Raw genomic sequence first — 11,037 nt, 5'->3', positions numbered from 1 at the left:
TGCAGCTCACGGGCCAGACCAGCTACCTTACTGACGTCAGGAGCTGATCACGATCACGTAAGCGTCCGTGACGGATGCGTCCTCCTCATGTTGACAACATTGTTGTCGTCCGCTGCGTCTGATTTGCACCCAAGCTCAGCCTGCCAATGAAGAGAATCATTTGCATACAGCAGATGTCCAAGAAAACACTCTCTTCAGCAATCCTAACTAATTTTCCAGTGTTTCAAATCCCATCGGGTCTTGCCCGTCTTGCAACCTCGCACTGTCATTCTTACGTAAAGGACACACACGAACATAGACATACACCAAATACCTATTGAACATACTATAGGACATGGAGGTTCAAGTTGCGTACAATGGATTCTATTCTTCGGTTACCAAATTGAATTTGATTCCATATTGGAACAAATCAACATTAACGTGAATTTAGAGGCGCGAGGGTGTAAACTGATCGAGAATATAGTGAGACTTTGGTTTAAGTTGTAAACTAAATTCGAAGCGATTCAGTGAGAACTCCCAGTATCGAAGTTTAGCATAATATGGTTAGGGAGCTTCGCCCATGGTTTCTTTCAAAGACATCTGAGTGCTGCTGTTGGGAAGCTGAAACACAGATAGCGCTGTAGTAGAAATTCCCGATGATGACATGATGATCACATGGGTTTAGAGGGGACTGTGTTCCGGAAGTGCATATAACACACAGTGAAGAACCAATACAAATTTCGCTGAGCTCTACTCTCCTGCCGTGTGCAGAAGATATCGAGCTTTTGTTGTGTCTATTCTCTGTCTTCATCTTACTGTGCATTCTTTTCCCAGTGGGGGAAAAAAAAGGAAAAACTTTTCTAGACTTGTATCCTTTGTTGCTGCTTCAGCAGAGCGGTTCAACTTCGCTGATTAATTTTTCCGCTGCGATAACCTTGTTGTGTTGCTCCCTCCAGACTGAACAATATTGCTTCCTGGACATATTTTCGGCGGTCCCCCCCCCCCCCCACAAAAAAAGATAATAGACAAAGCAACATTTGTTCATAACTTGATCCCGAGATATATGAATATCTTTGTTGTTCTGGATGTATGAACTCTTGCTCCAGATTGCCATGAATGCTACACTTGTCTTGAGTCTCGAAGATAATAGACATATAGAGGCCTTCTCTCACTTATGATCCGTCCTCTTTACGGTACATTTACACGAAATGAATTTCATCTACCATGTATGGGCCCACCACTTTTGGAGTCTGTCTTGGTTCCTTTATAACCTTCTCTTGTTTTCGCTTCTCTCAAGAACTTTGCGTCCTTCGCAAACATACTCAGAAAGGATCCCATGCCTGGTGGCAAATCATTTACATAATTCAAGAAGAGTGATGGTCCCAGAACAGAACCCTGTAGCACTCCTTTAGTCACCTCAACCCACTTAGAGAAGGTTGCTCTGACATGCGTCCTTTGTTTCCCTCCACTGAGTTAATCTTCAGTCCACTGAAGGAGTAATCCCCCGCCCCCCCACAATTCCTAAATGGTGATTCAGCTTCTTAATCAGCCTCCCATATGGATAGTGTCAAATGCTTTCCTTCATTCCAGATACAAACTGTCAACCCAAACAGAGCTCACTGTCTCATGAAAATCTAAGGGCTTTGTTACATATGATTTCTCAGAAACCACGCTCTCTCTCTCTCTCTCTCTCTCTCTCTCTCTCTCTCTCTCTCTCTCTCTCTCTCTCTCTCTCTCGGGTCATTTATTTGCTTTATGATATCTTTTCCATACCTCAACTCACCATACTCGTCAGAGGAACATGTTCCCAGTCTCCTCTCTAATAGACAGGCGCGAGTGACGTTCGCCCTTTTTCCATTTCCTTGGCAGTCAGGATGTTTTATCTAACGTACGTGTACACTTCGTCAGCACGTATGGTGAAATTCCATCTGGACCACAAGCCTTATATGGGCCAAGACCTTTTAGTATTCCGTGAGTGTCCGTCCCTTCAGGTATCTCAGTGTTTTCGAAAACCACCTCCTCTCCCCCCTCCCCCATTTCATATCACTGGTGTTGGGCTATAGTGACACACACACACACACACACACACACACACACACACACACACACACTTCTCATGTTACTAAAAGGAATTGATTTCAGCACGTCTCTTGACTTCTGTCCAGTATCTTTTGCCGTGTCATCCGGATTTGTATTTCTCTTGGGTTTCGAGGAACTGGTTTATACTGACGTCATTGCTGCTTCTGAGGAATGTGGACTTGTTTATCGTGTTTCCCCTAATCTCGCTCCTCTCCACTGTGGACTGATCGAGAGCTAACATCTCGTAGCTTATCCATATTCCATTTCTTTATAATTAAATTACAAGACCACTCTCGTATCGTTTTACCTCACCTTCTCTTGTAACTCTATTGCTTCTGCCAAGTTAGGAGACCAGATGCTTATGTATCTTCAAGCTTGGGGTCAAACGTATGTCGTATTGTTTTTCTGAAGAATCTCGTTTTCTATAAGTGTGTAATCACTTTTGACATAATGATGAGTTTGCTTTGGTGTGGGAATAACCCAAGATCCTGTTTCTCAGGCTGAATTTTGCATCCTCCTGTTCTTGAAGTTGTTCGCCATTTATCTGACAACCTCTTTATGATATTTAGTTGCCTTTGCAGTATACTGCATCCTCTCTTGTTCTGTCCTTCGCTCACAAATTCAGCATCATAACAGGTATGGTTCGTTGTCTTCTACCGCGTCCTGTACTACATACACCAGGGATGGCAGTGATGTCAACGCAGCCCTGAGTCCGCTCACCCAGCAGGAGCAGGCTGCCCCTGACTCGCTTGATCTCTCTTGTTTAATGAGCTCTCGAGTCGTGTACGAAGTGTTTCCCCCCACACCAACTTTGGAAACCCTGCTTCGAACTCCTTTATGAATCTTCTGTTGACAAAGAAAGTGTGTGTGTGTGTGTGTGTGTGTGTGTGTGTGTGTGTTTTGGAGAATACAGCACAGCTACATTTACTACATATCCCTTTTTATTCTACATGTAAGATAGATTTATTTCCTTTGGTTTAGAGGTGGAAATTCTGTTCATAATACACTTTTAAAGAACAAAGAATACCAGTTATATAACGAGGATATGCCGTTCCAGGAATTTCCGAAACGCTTGGCTGACCATATTCACGATTCTTCCACGAACGGAGAAGCGAACCCTCGAGCTGTTTAGCATGCTGAAGCCCAAAACCACCCGGCAATGCTACTCATTCCATTATTCTCGCTGACAGCATGCCTACAGCTTGTGACAGGATCCCCTGTCAAGGTTCATCACATGAACGCTGGAATTTGTGTTTTAATAGCGAGTTTTTGTGAAGTGCTTCGACGAACGAGCCGTTCGAACATATGTGAGCAGGTGATTCAGCTGCTCTTGGTTAAACATTAGCAAGGACGGTGTTGGTCGTCTGTTTGAGAACCATGACTAGTGCTTGTGTGGCGTGGCGTCAGAGTGGAGGCAGGAGGGGGTGGGTGACACGTGTATATATGCAGTGTGTGTGCAAGGCTGGAGCAACAGACGAGGCCAAGTCGTCGTTTAAGGAAGAGCTGATTCTCAAGACCCGTTCGAACCTCCTCTTCTCCCTCCACCACTACAATTCATCATGGGTCGCCTGCTGCTCCTTGCTGTGTTCGCTGGTTAGTCCCTCCACCTCACACACACTTCACTCATGTGCCTCATCATTCACCAGTCTCTGTCTGCATTCTGCAGGTTCTTGGTGACGTTAGGTCAGCAGTCATTCACCATCTTATCTCTAATCCAGTGTTAGGGCCTCTCATTAGCACGTTTCGAGTGGAGGTAATATCTTTACATATGTCATGAATTGATTTTCAATGAAATCAAGATCTCTAAATAGATTTAGGCATGTGAGTGGTAGTTCTATACGCAGTGACTACATATACACTTTTTTCTGCCATGTTATGTTGGATGTGGGTAGTGAAGTAAGTAGTTTATGTGGCTACCGTTAGTGGACAAGCTGGTGGTAATGGGTGGTGGGGTGGTTATTGGTGGAGATGATGGAGAGCCATAGTCGCTTGAAAGGGGGGGGGGGGGAGGGGGGGGATGGGGTTGACGATCGGCAGGACAGCTGCTGCTGTTTGTTTGTTTGTTTGTTGGTGACGGTTGTTGTTATTGGAGGATACTCCGGCCGTGAACGGTCATGTTTGTTTACTTGCTGGGTATGGGGGGGGGGGGGGACACACAGGTGTTGTTGGAGGCTTGAGGGTGATTCCCGGCGAAATATGCTGGGAAGGGGATGACTGTTGGAGGTAAAGGATAGGAACGGGTGTTGTTGGTGGGGAGATGATGAGTTAGGAAGGTTATAATGTGGGTTATAATGCTGGCTTGTGCTTGGTGAAGTCGGTTACGAGTGGTTGTTTTTTGAATGGAGATGTTACATTGGGACAGGTCTTTGATAATGGTGATGCTGGGATCAGATGTTGTTTGTTTGGGGGGAGAGATGTTGCACGGGATCGATTGAGCTGAAGGAGGTGTTTGTTGGTGGACGGTGGGTGTTGGCGGAAGTGCTGGACAGCGATGGTTCTTAGCGTGGATAGCAAGGTAAGGAGAAGCCTTGATGGTGAAGGTCACTGGTACAGTTGGGTGTTGTTGCTGGCAGAGATGCCTGGCGAGGAAACCTGTTATTGGTGGAGTTGCTGCTGGGTAGAGACAGGTTTTTGTTGGCGGCGGTGCTGATGGGTGAGGACGGTTGTTGTTGGTGAAGATGGGTTGGGGGTTGGTTGTCGAGGAGACGGTTTTTGTTGATGGTGATGGTAGTTAGGGTTGGTCGGTTGTTGTTGAGGGAGGTGCCGGAGAGGGATGGTTGTTGGTGGTGGAAATGCGAGGGAGGGACGATTGATGTTGCTGGGGAAGGAAGGAAGGTAGGTAGGTAGGTAGGTATGGGAATGGTTGTAGTTGTTGGTGATAGTGGTTGGAGATGGATATTGTTGTTGTTGGAGACGCTGTGTGGGGATGACTGTTCTTGATGAAGATACCCTGGTCCTTCTTGTCCCACATTTACCGTGTTCCTCTTTCCCACAGTGATGGTGGTCTGTGCTGCCGCGGGCCACGGGCAGGACGTGGGCCAGCCGGAAACGTTCGAGTGCCTGGGCAAGCCTGACGGATACTACGCGGACCACGATCGTAACTGTGTGGTGTACTACCGGTGCGCACACGGCGAGCTGACCGCGTGAGTATCAGCCAACTAACGCTAACCTTGAGACTGTCGTAAAAGCACTGTCACTCGTGGCCGTCGAAACATACATAACTGTATTTTTTCCTTTCTGAAATGACTCCATATGTCTCTCTACTTTTACAAACAGCCTCGAAAGGGCCTAGAGGTCTGTTTCTGTCTGAATTCCTTTGTATTCCTTTCTATGTCTTATCTTACTAAGTTGTTAAACAGGAACACGTCAGGAGAGGAGCTTAATATTAACAATAATAATATCACCAGCGAAAGGGTCAATGCAAAACTCTTTGCAGACCAGAATTATCATTGAAGTAACTATGGTTTTCAAGCCATCGCCCCCATAACATTTGTAAGAGCAGACCCTGTATTTGTAGTGTCTAATGCTTTCCGGTCAGCTGTATCCATGGATCATGGTGCATAGTTTGGACTTATCGCGAAGGATTCAATTCGATCTGTAGTCACAAGGCGATCCGAGTAATGTGCGCGGACGACGCAGCGAAATTTTGTGATTCATTTGTCTATAATTACCAGAGGACCAATTTTAACGAGAGTCCTGGTGTTACCCAGGACGTTTCTAAAGGTTCGTTTATTGTTAGGCTACGCTACTTCCAGAAGTAGGGAAATGTAGACTCCTTGCGGTGAGAAGCTCTGACGAGACTGTACTCCTAGCCACAACAATGTTGAGCTTTTCCCTCGCGGTGTAACCTCGAGCAGGAAGAGTATGGTAACACCAATTCCTTTATTCAAACGTGTATATTAAGTAACGTGTGTTTAGCACTAGTATTTGTAGGCGTTAGGTTGATTCGTGCCGCTTGAAACACGCATGTAATGCTCTTTCGAAAAGGCTGAACGAAACGAAATCCCTCGCGTAGATCAAGCCAGTGTGTGGGATGCGGGATCGTTCGGGGCATTTCCAGCCGCTGTTGTAATAAAAATGTATAGTCTCACTTGTGATGAAAGTACTATATATAGTTTCAGTATTTATGATTACTTTTGTTTCACATGACAGTCCGTGTCACCGTGTTTAACACCAGAAGAATAAGTGGTATAGAGATTTGTAAGTTTCAGGAAAATCAAGTGGTTAAAACGAGTTTCAGAAGCAGTTTAATGTATAGCCAAGCAAACAGACGTAACCTAATCTAGTCTTGGCTAGCCTAACCTAACCTAATCTAGTCTTGACTTACCTAAACTAAGACCTAACCTAAACTAGTCTTGACTTACCTAAACTAGATCTAACCTAACCTAAAACTTAACATAATCAAACTTAAAACATGTTTTACAGCAGTCACACAGAAATCTTGTGACAGTGTCATTAACTGCATAATATTGCTTGAACTTGGATTCAAGTATTTTTGAGACAATTCAAAGCGATATGACGGGAATTAGAAGATTTTTTCTCTATAAGTGTCAAGGGAAGATCTAAGTCTGGCTTTTAGGCGAAATCATAACAGTCAAGCGAGCATTAGGGAGATGGTGCGCGGTTCATATGCTCTGCTTGCGGTCAAGAAGCGTTTTCTGAACTCCGTGAAAGAGATTGCAGGAAGAAGTGAAGAATTAGTAAAATGTGCTTTAGCGGTTGATTATATGTTACTGTTAATAAAAACTGGATTTACAGGAAAACTGAGATCCAGTGTGGAGAGACAGAGTAGCGTCTTTACAAGGACAGAGAAAGGTAAAACATACGTTGTTTGAGATGCGTTTGACCGAAGAATAGAGAAATATTAGTTGGAGAGAAGTTGCCACACTTGGATAAAGGAACGCATCGCCTCACGAAGGACACGTGTGACATAATTTTGGATCCATATCCCTTGTACACGTAACATAAGAATATTGAGGCGTTGAACCATGAATTGGAAGAAGAGATGATCTTGGAAGAGGAGATGTCCCTGTTCCAGTAATAAGTCTTACAGGAGGAGGGGATTACATGTCACTGTTCCATCACTAAGTCTCGGAGGAGGAGGAGATATATGTCACTGTTCCAACAATAATAATCTCTATGCTCGGCAGACGCAGAAGCATCACCAGAGGAAAGAAATAGTTTCCCAGGCGAAAAGAAGAAACGATTGTCTTAACCTATCCCAATTAGGGCGGCTAAAGAGCCACAACTGGTGTTTAGAAGGGAGAGCTGGAAGAGGAGGTGCAGTGAATGAAGAGACGAATGTGGTCAGATGATCTATGAGCCAAATGTTAATACTGCCGTAGGGAAGAGAGTTTGATAGATAAATAGAATATAGGGAGAGTGATAATGGCTATCTGGAATATCAGTAAAGATATTTATAGGGGGATCTAGATCGGTAAAGATGGAAAAACAAAAATAGAGGGTTTCTGTCTGCTTATGATATTGGAGGATCTCGACCACACCACTGATAGCATATTGAGGGCCCTTTGAATAAAGGATCCCAGCTTGAGGATAAGAGGATGTCAGATCTTCGTTCATGGAAAATTTGATGGTCGACGTTGTTTATATCATTTGTGAAGTCAGGAGAGGTGTGTGGAGCGGAGGAGGCTCTTAATGTGCTCATTTCTCGTTTTCCTCTGCCTTTCAAATATTGTCTGGTTGTTATGTTTTTTAAATTCTCTCGTGAACATATTTTTCTATGCGTTGTTGACATTTTTCGTGGAACTCATTTCTCTTTTCTGATCTTCTCCTCACTTTCTCTCCTCATTATAGACTTCCACAGACCCATAATACTATTTTATATTTTCACAGGAATGCCCTCCCTTAGTTTAGGTTAAAGAGATTTTCTAGCTCTCTATAGTTACCTAATAGTACAGTTTGGGGGTTGAGTTCTACACTCGTAGGGCCCCTATTTCCTGAACTTTCTTCACATACGCCGATATCTTGCCATTAGCCAGTGATAACGCGTAGTGCTCACCACAGGGAAGTTTGATTAAGAATAAGAGTCGTATGTTACGTGTTGTAGGGTGTTATGTGTAAGATTAGGGTGTTTGTCTTTGTATACATGAAGCAGAAAGAAAAGACATCAACCTGAGCCAGGAGAGGGGAACTTGACAGCCACTGTAGTGCTGGTTCATTGCGCTTCCTTCTCTAAACCCTATTGATACCCTAGAGGTAGTGTATGTAATTCCTATTTGTCTCTTCAGGGGAGAGTTATACACTCGTGTTACCCTCGTGTCTTAACCTTGCATATATCTATCATGTCTTTACTCCTATGTATTTTGTGTGTGTGTGTGTGTGTGTTTCATGACGACAGTGTATATGTTTGCTCTATTTGTTTTTCTGTTAAGGCCAGACACAGCATCAGTTATCAAAGATTACGTCCGGTTTGGCTTATGATTTTCATAGAAATCAGACCTACTCGCTCATCATTATCCGTGTACGTTTCTCCACCTAATTCCCAATAAGCTTTTTCTGTTTTCTTCCTCCTGTAATAATAAAAAAGATAAGAATAATAATGATAATAATACTAATAATGATAATAATAATAATAATAATAATAATAATAATAATAATAATAATGATAATATGATTATAATAATGGTAATAACGATAGGATATAATTTTGATTATGATAATGATGATAATGATTATAAAATTTTTTTTCATAGCTGCTCGCCGTTTCCCGCATTAGCGTAGTTGGCCCAGGAACAGACGAAATGGCCTAATTCTTTCACATCTATTCTCGAGCTGTCATGTGTAATGTATCTATGATAATGATAGTGATGATAATGATAATAATGATGATAATAATAGTATAAGAATAATGGTAATGATAATGAATAATAATGACAGTTTCATTAATAATATAATAATAATAATAATAATAATAATAATAATAATTATAACGCAGCCATAGAATAAACCCTTAAAAGTAAATATAGACAGTAATGACAGTGAGTCTATAATAAGGGGGAAAAGGGGCTGTTAAATGATAGATTTTATACAAAACACTTTAGCTTATCTGCAATGTTCACGGTGGTTGGGACCTGGGCTATTCTTGTTGCGGTCTATATGGTCCCTGGTCGACTCGCTGTGGTTGTTGCAACGTCGACCTGGAACTCCGGAGCGAAGGATCTCGGGTGGTAGACGGTGGCGATGGCATACTGTGTTCGTGAGGTCCAAGTGGTGGGTGTAGAGAGGGTCTGGAAAGGACCGGTGTGTTTAGCGCCTCCTGATATTTGGTTTAAGAGAGATCGAAGATGATCTTGCATTCTCTTCTTGGCACTTATTCTAGTAGCTCTTGTTTTTGTAATGAATAGGGAGGAAGACCAGGCGGGGCGAATATGGATGTGTTTGGAAAAAGTGAAAGTTGTATAGACGACCTTGGTTTAAGTAGAAGAGAATCCAAGTGTCTTAAGTCTACAAAGAATGCAGACATGATAGTCTGAGGAGATTTGGGAGTACTGACGTATTCCATCCAGCACAGTTTATCGTTCAGGTTGACAATCTTGACCTCCTGGCATCTTCTCCGCGTCAGGTAACATCAGTAAGCGTCCTCAACATCTGTGTAGAGGACCAGAGGGAAGGACTAGACATAGTCACCAAAGGTAACTCTCTCCTCCCCCGTTGTCTTGCAGGTTCGGCTGTGAGGGAAATACCCTCTTCGACGAGACGCAGAACAAGTGCCTCCCTTACGACAGCGTTTCCTGCTAGTGAGGGTCTCATCACAAGGTCCTCCTCCACCTCTGCCTCGTGTAGAGTGAAGCCCCGCACAAGCTCCCACATCCTTTGTTCAGCGTAGAGTGAAGCCACACACGACTTCCCTCTCCTAGAGTTCTTACATTGAATCTGTACTCGAGTTAACTTCACCGCCAGTTCCACGATCAGAAAAGCCGTGCAACTCCCTTCCTCTCTCATCCTGTTCCAGGTATACTAAGGCTGTGGAATAAGCTCCCATTCCTGTCCTTTGAAAGGAGAAGCTGTCTATAAGCTCCCTTTCCCATCGCCCAAGGTCAAAGTACATAAGCTTGATTCTCTCCAGACCCAAGTGAAAATGGGTGTGTACGCAAGGTCCCTCTCCTCCTGTTCTACATCAGGTGTTGTACACAAGCTCCTGTTCTACATCAAGTGGTGTACACAAGCTCCTGTTCTACATCAAGTGGTGTACACAAGCTCCTGTTCTACATCAAGTGGTGTACACAAGGTCCCTCTGCTCCTGTTTCATATAAAGTGAAGGTGTGCACAAAACCCCAACGCCATCCAGAGCCGCCATAACAACTCTCCTACTAGCACAGCTACCTTGAGCCAACTGTGTTGTCTCTCAAGAGAATAAAACCTTCACTCTTAAGAAGCTTCGCATTTTACTCGCAACTTTTGGTTTCTTATACTCCCTTGGTGCAGCACTTTGGTTTCTTATACTCCCTTGGTGCAGCACTTTGTTAATGACATCAGACTTTTCCCTCGGGCAGGTTTACCCAGAAAGTGTGTGGCAGTTATTTCACAACAAATGATTACGCGTAATGATGGAATGCAAAATTACCTCGAAAGATGCTTACAGCGACATGTTGAGAGCAACGCAGAAAAGCAGCTTATTTGTGGTAGCAATTATTTCCATCGCGGCTAGGCTGCAGCGCCTCTCGGCTGCTATATTTGGTTTAGCTTCGTCGAGAAGATCAAGAAGCCTCATTATAAACTAAAGGTTGCTACTTCAGCGGCTTGGAATAATAGGAATGATTATTATAGTTGGTTGCGATGTTCCTCTATGGTCACACAGACACAGATAGGTGGCCAAATGTAAAACGCCCTCACCGGTTATCATTAACGGGTGCTTACAAGTATGTAATTGTACAACTGCAGTGTTTGAGATGGCTGTGTGAGGACCGTCGACCATGATCGATTTACAGGCTTAGAAAACGTTTGAATATCAAATCTGTC

At 43.6% G+C, this 11,037-nt stretch overlaps 1 protein-coding gene across 1 annotated transcript; it reads left to right on the top strand.

The window, feature by feature from the left end:
• The first annotated feature begins 3,493 nt into the window (after window positions 1-3,493).
• Window positions 3,494-10,453, top strand: LOC139750753 (U-scoloptoxin(01)-Er1a-like). The gene is made up of 3 exons (XM_071665462.1): window positions 3,494-3,651; window positions 5,054-5,201; window positions 9,741-10,453. Exons 1-3 carry the CDS (start codon window positions 3,618-3,620, stop codon window positions 9,814-9,816), a joined length of 258 nt encoding a protein of 85 aa, XP_071521563.1. The 5' UTR covers window positions 3,494-3,617; the 3' UTR covers window positions 9,817-10,453.
• The last annotated feature ends 584 nt before the right edge of the window (window positions 10,454-11,037 follow it).

Source organism: Panulirus ornatus, chromosome 10, assembly GCF_036320965.1.
Source record: "Panulirus ornatus isolate Po-2019 chromosome 10, ASM3632096v1, whole genome shotgun sequence".
In the NCBI taxonomy this organism is placed as follows: domain Eukaryota; kingdom Metazoa; phylum Arthropoda; class Malacostraca; order Decapoda; family Palinuridae; genus Panulirus; species Panulirus ornatus.
This window is presented reverse-complemented; position numbering and strand designations above follow the sequence as displayed.